Source organism: Salvia hispanica, chromosome 4, assembly GCF_029641045.1.
Source record: "Salvia hispanica isolate PSC_SH4W2 chromosome 4, Shi_PSC_v1, whole genome shotgun sequence".
NCBI lineage: Eukaryota > Viridiplantae > Streptophyta > Magnoliopsida > Lamiales > Lamiaceae > Salvia > Salvia hispanica.
Genome location: NC_142695.1, coordinates 9,222,763 through 9,228,431, shown reverse-complemented (window position 1 = coordinate 9,228,431; position 5,669 = coordinate 9,222,763). Strand labels below are relative to the sequence as shown.

The 5,669-nt window shown below is 34.2% G+C and overlaps 1 protein-coding gene across 1 annotated transcript; it reads left to right on the top strand.

The window, feature by feature from the left end:
- Window positions 1–1,675: 1,675 nt before the first annotated feature.
- Window positions 1,676–2,651, top strand: LOC125196704 (protein FANTASTIC FOUR 2-like). Its single transcript, XM_048095315.2, has one exon. It carries the CDS (start codon window positions 1,779–1,781, stop codon window positions 2,526–2,528), a length of 750 nt encoding a protein of 249 aa, XP_047951272.1. The 5' UTR covers window positions 1,676–1,778; the 3' UTR covers window positions 2,529–2,651.
- The last annotated feature ends 3,018 nt before the right edge of the window (window positions 2,652–5,669 follow it).

Sequence of the window (5,669 nt, the reverse complement as noted above, 5' to 3'; positions counted from 1 at the left end):
TTTTCGGGAAATCCGTCGGAATGTCCGCGACATCCGTCCTACTGTAGATGCCTCAAATAGTACTAGAAAATCACTACAGTGGTGTATCATTTTAAAAGTCAATCAGTTGATTTTTACGTTGGTTAAAAGCCATGCCATTTTTGAAACCTGATTAAAAAATCATGCCATAAAATATGATTAAATCTACATATATATTTATACAATTATCATACTCCCATCATTTTAAATTCAGAGTAACCCCATGACATACTTAGTCACGAGTCCATTTTGAACTTAAGCCCAACACGCTTATGTGAAATGACATATCCGCCCTCAATAATTTTTGGTAGGTAGCATAATGCAAAAAATAAAACTTAACTTAAAATTTCCTATCTAAACTAAAAGAGATTAATTATCTCTAAATATGGACATCCAACAGAGATAAAATATCGATTTCGATACAGGCTGGGCGGATAGGGGTCAATAGTGTCAATTCAAGGTGGCAGAGGGCATGAATAATGTCCATTTACGTAAATTCCGACCTTTCAATACTTATGGGCTGCGAGTAATTGCATCCAAAATGGATTTTGACTTCCATTATTATAGAGCTGAAATTTAGTTTTATTTTGTAAAAAGCCTCATTCGCTGCATAATTATTGTATTGATGATAAAAATAAAAATAAAAATAAAAATAAAAATAAAAAAGAAATTCGGTCAAAAACGTGTCTTCTTATATGGAGTACTAGTTTATGGATCTATATATTGAGCTGTCTTTTGAACACCATACTTTTAACATTCCTCCTTTGGAGACAGACATCATATAGCTATCCCGTATTGTGTTTTCATTAAAATAAGATTGTTGTTGTTATGTCTGTAATAGAACATCTCTGTCATTTATAAATGAGAAATTAATATAATATACTCTCTCTTTCCACCGAAATTAATCCTATATTCTCTTCATCTATCAATAAATCTTATTTTGCCATTTCGTCCACCAATAAATGTCATAGTATTTGCTCTCTTTTTTTTTTCTAATACTTTTTATAATAGATCACACATTCCAGTAACTTTATATTTTAAAATAAAATTAATATATAAAAGTAGGATTCACCTTTACTAACATTAAGGATTTGTTTTATTGTCTATGTTTATCACCCTTGATTTTCATCTGATGATTCCTCTAATTTAACGTCACCTCATTATCTATCCAACAGATTATATAGGAGTATTACTAATGATCAGTAATCAACACAAACTTTGAAAAGTACTATAGTTAATTTCTGAAGTTAATAAAAATTATGAAGTTTGATTCCATCGAAACAAAATCAAAAGCATGCACTCTTTTAAATAAACCTCCCACATAAAGCGTAAAAAAATAGTGCGAAATATCTTATAAATGCATTTTATGACTATTTAAGCATTGAAATAGATAAAACACTGGTGACTCCAAAAATTAATGGATTCCATTTATTCTGATTTAATAGTAGTACTTCATTTCAAATGGAGCTAGGCCAAGTCAAAGCTAAAAAAGAATGTGGAATATGAATCAATTATAAAGCAAAGTCATAGTGTATATGTTAATTGAGTGACAGAAAATAAGTAGGAGTACTCCACAATTTAATAATTCAAGATGTGCAAAAAGCAGAGCTCCCACACAGCACACTCACAAGTTCTTGGACACTATAAATAGCCACCCATATTTGCAAATCCTCTCAACTCAACTTCTGTACAAATAAAATTTCAAGAAAACAACACCTCAAACTTCCAACTCTTTTTTCTCTCTCTGCAAAATCAACACCATGTCCACAATAGTATGCCAGCAGAATTTCGTCACCGAGACCACCACCACCCTAAAACTCAGAGTCGGCGCCGGCGATGACTCTGTCGGAAGCTGGGGATTTCTCCAAAACAACTCTCAACAATCATCATTCCTCAATAAAGAATCCTACTACACTCACCCTTTATCCTACAATTCCAAACTCAGCCCTAAATCCCTACAGCTATGCACCGAGAATTTGGGGAGCGAATCCGGCTACGACACCTTCTCCGACTGCGCCACCGTTTTCTCCGCCTCCGACGATCACCCAACCTTCTCACTCCGCCATTGCGAACACCAGAAATCTTCGCCCAAATACTGCCGGAAAATCAATGAATTTCCGCCGCCGCTCACCACAATGAGCGGCGCCAGCTCGCTGCAGGTGCGCCGCCACAGAGAAGGCGGCCGCCTCATCATCGACGCGGTCGAGGGGCCTTTCAGAAACTCCTACCTGCACGCCGAGAGGAGCGACGGCCGCCTCAAGCTCTGCTTCACCACCGCCGCCGCCGAAGAGGAAGAGATTGAGGAGCCTGGAAATGAATTTGAATCAGAATCAGAATCGGAATTGGAATCGGAATCGGAATCGGAATCAGAATCGGAGTCGGGTGTGGATATGAATTTATTGGAGAAAAAATTTCAGAGGTTTAGTAGGTGCAAAGATGGGGGCAGCCATGAAACCAAAGCATTGTGCTGTAGTTGGAAACCTTCTACACTTTGGGTCGCAACTTCTTAATAGTCCTACTATAATTTTTTTTGGATCTACAAATTTTAGTTTTGTTGGATCCATTTCTATCCTAACTAGCATGTTTTTACCACCCTGCCTCTGGCAATTAACGTATTATTCGAATGATTATAACGGGAACTACATCAATTTTTACGTACAAATTTAATTACTGAACCATCAATAGCTTTTGACCAATGACTAGATGTTCATAAGTTTTTTTATTAACATAGATTAAATTGATTTAAAAGCTCCACCTTAAAATCGATACTCCCGTTAAAATTGATTCTCCCTCCTATTTTTTTTCGGCACGAGTTTTAATAAATATTAAGAAAAGTAGGTGGATGAAAGTTAGTGGAATCGGGTCCCACTTGTATATAGTTTTAAATGATGAGTAGAATGACTTAGTAGAATGTGGGGCTTCTTTACCATTTATAGTAATTATGAACCGACACTCTTATTCGTAGATGAATCAAAATGAAAAAACGGGACTCGTATTCGCGGTCAGAGAGAGTACTATATTATTTATTTAAATCTACTTTATTCTCTTTATCTCTCCATTTAACTAATCAAACTATTTGTCTATTTTCTTAAATTTCATATCCAAAATAATATATTTATTTTAATGGTACGAATGGAATATTAAGTTATACTCCCTCCGTCCACGAATAGGAGTCCCATTTCTATCCGGCACGGGTTTTAAGAAATGTTAGGAAAAGTGAGTTGAAGAAAGTTAGTGGAATATGAGTCTCACTTGTATATATTAGTTTTAAATGATATGTGAGTGGAATGAGTTAGTGGAATGTGGGGTCTTTTTACTATTTATGGTAATTATGAACCGAGACTCCTATTTGTGGACGGACCAAAATGGAAAAACGGGACTCCTATTCGTAGACGGAGGGAGTAAAAGATGTCGCTTTCACAACAAAAGGAGATTGACCTCAATTACTTATACAAGTGTTTATTCTCATTATTAAACAAATGACAGTTTTAATTTCCTCCATTACATAGGCTTTGAAAAGCATTGCCATATTCTAGTTCTCCCTAAGTCGCTTATTCGATTACCTCAATTTTTCCCATTTAATAGATAAATTTCTTTCATTACACTATTTGGCTTGATCATGAGTTCACACTAGGGATCTACTTGATTCTATGAAAAACTAATATGGAGTAAACAAGATAATTGCATGTTAATTATGGACTATACAAACAAAAGTACAAAACGAACTACGAAATGTACTATATAGTATGTAGATGTACATTTTTTTCTCAAAGGAATTATGTACGTTAATTAGACGTATCTAAAAGAAATTATGTACTCCTAACTTCATAACAACTACTACTAATCACGAATTTACTTATTCAACCCGCTAAAAATTAATTGAATTTTCTTGTTATTTATGTTAACAGATAATATTCAAATGAGACAATTTCTTGATAAACACTCATTTAACGTGACTGAAATTTGAGTGTGACAACTTTATTGCAAATACACATGATCAAGCCAAATAGTGAAACTTTCCTCAGTCTGATCCTTAACGTTTGGAACTTTATACATATTTTATTTTATTTTATTTTTTTGTCGGGGAAATCTGTCAATTTAGGATGCAAAATGAGCTTAAAAGTCCAAATATTTTATTCCTAGACATTATCCTTATTTAAGCTAATTGAGTCTCCATCACAACTTTTTTTGGTCTTTATTTCAAATTCTATATTAGCGGAGCATGATTTATGTTCGTTTCCATTAAAATACAATCGATTATATTTTTCTTATTCAAGCCGACACAGACACATAGATTAGTCGAGACACGTAGTGCACGTTAAATCTCATAAATTATTGTCAAAATCATTAAGTCTACGTACGACATAAAAAATAAAAACTCAATTTATTCCTTTTTCGGCAACATAATTTTTTTATAGCAAAAAAATCTAGAGTGACTAGTCGACTGATTAAAGTGTTAATTAATTCCAGAATTGCGGGAGCGTAATTAGCTTGGTTAATAACTTAATGAGTTTAATGATGCATGAAACTTTGATATTTCAAGAGATGTAGGCCCGTTTTATAGTGGAAAAAATATTAGATTTGTCTAATTGCCTCAAATGTTTCTGGAGACAAAATAATCTTCCAAGATTCCTGTAAAAATAGGTGGCATCCGCCCACCTAACACAAAATGGAATACACATAATTATTTTTATATTAAGAATGTTACTCCAGTAGACTTTAATCACAAGTCACCATCACGACTCTTTTTAATATTTCAAGCGTTACTGTAAATAATTAATAATCACAGACCAGTGATGTCATTAAGTCTGGCTAACTTTCTTCGATAATTGATAATTCATTATGTCGTGAAAATTTATATGGAAAAATTTTAACAATAAAAACTAATTTCATAGACAATAATTTCTCTTTGAGTAGTAGCAAGAAGAATATTCAATTGCTACGTGTGGTGCGAAATTATTCTGTTTGACTGTATTGCCTTTACAGATACAGGTTAGGACGGACAGTATATAATACTCACTCCGTTCCGGAGTATTAAACTCATTTCTTTTGGGCACATGATTTAAGGAATTAATATTTAAATAGTTAAAGTGGAGAGAGTAAGTATGAGAGATGGAAAAAGTAGGGGAGAGAAGAGAGAAAAAAGTAGATGGAGAATAAAATAAGATAGATGTTTTTTGCTAAAAAAGAAAATGAGTCTAATATGTTGGGACATCCCAAAAAGGAAAGTTGGTCTAATACCTTGGGACGGAGGAGTAATTTCAAGAATTTAATAGGTGGCATTTAGTAAATAATTTAATATATATTAGAAAATTAGTACTCTCTGTCCCTAAAAAAGTATAAACTCTTTTTTTTAGTTCATTTTTGAAAAGCATGAACATTCTAATTTTGAAATTTTTTTTTCTCTCTAGTGAGGTGAGACTCATTATCAACTAACAATACTTTATACTCCCTCCATCCGCGAATAGGAGTCACATTCCATTCCGGCACGGGTTTTAAGAGCATCCACAGTGGGGCGGACGATGCGACGGACGATGCATCGTCCGCCACTGTGGCGTCCCGGACGATGGCTTAACCATCGTCCGCGCCCGAACGATCGTGCCGAACCAAATGTTTATATTTTTTAGGGATAGAGGGAGCAAAAGTTAGAA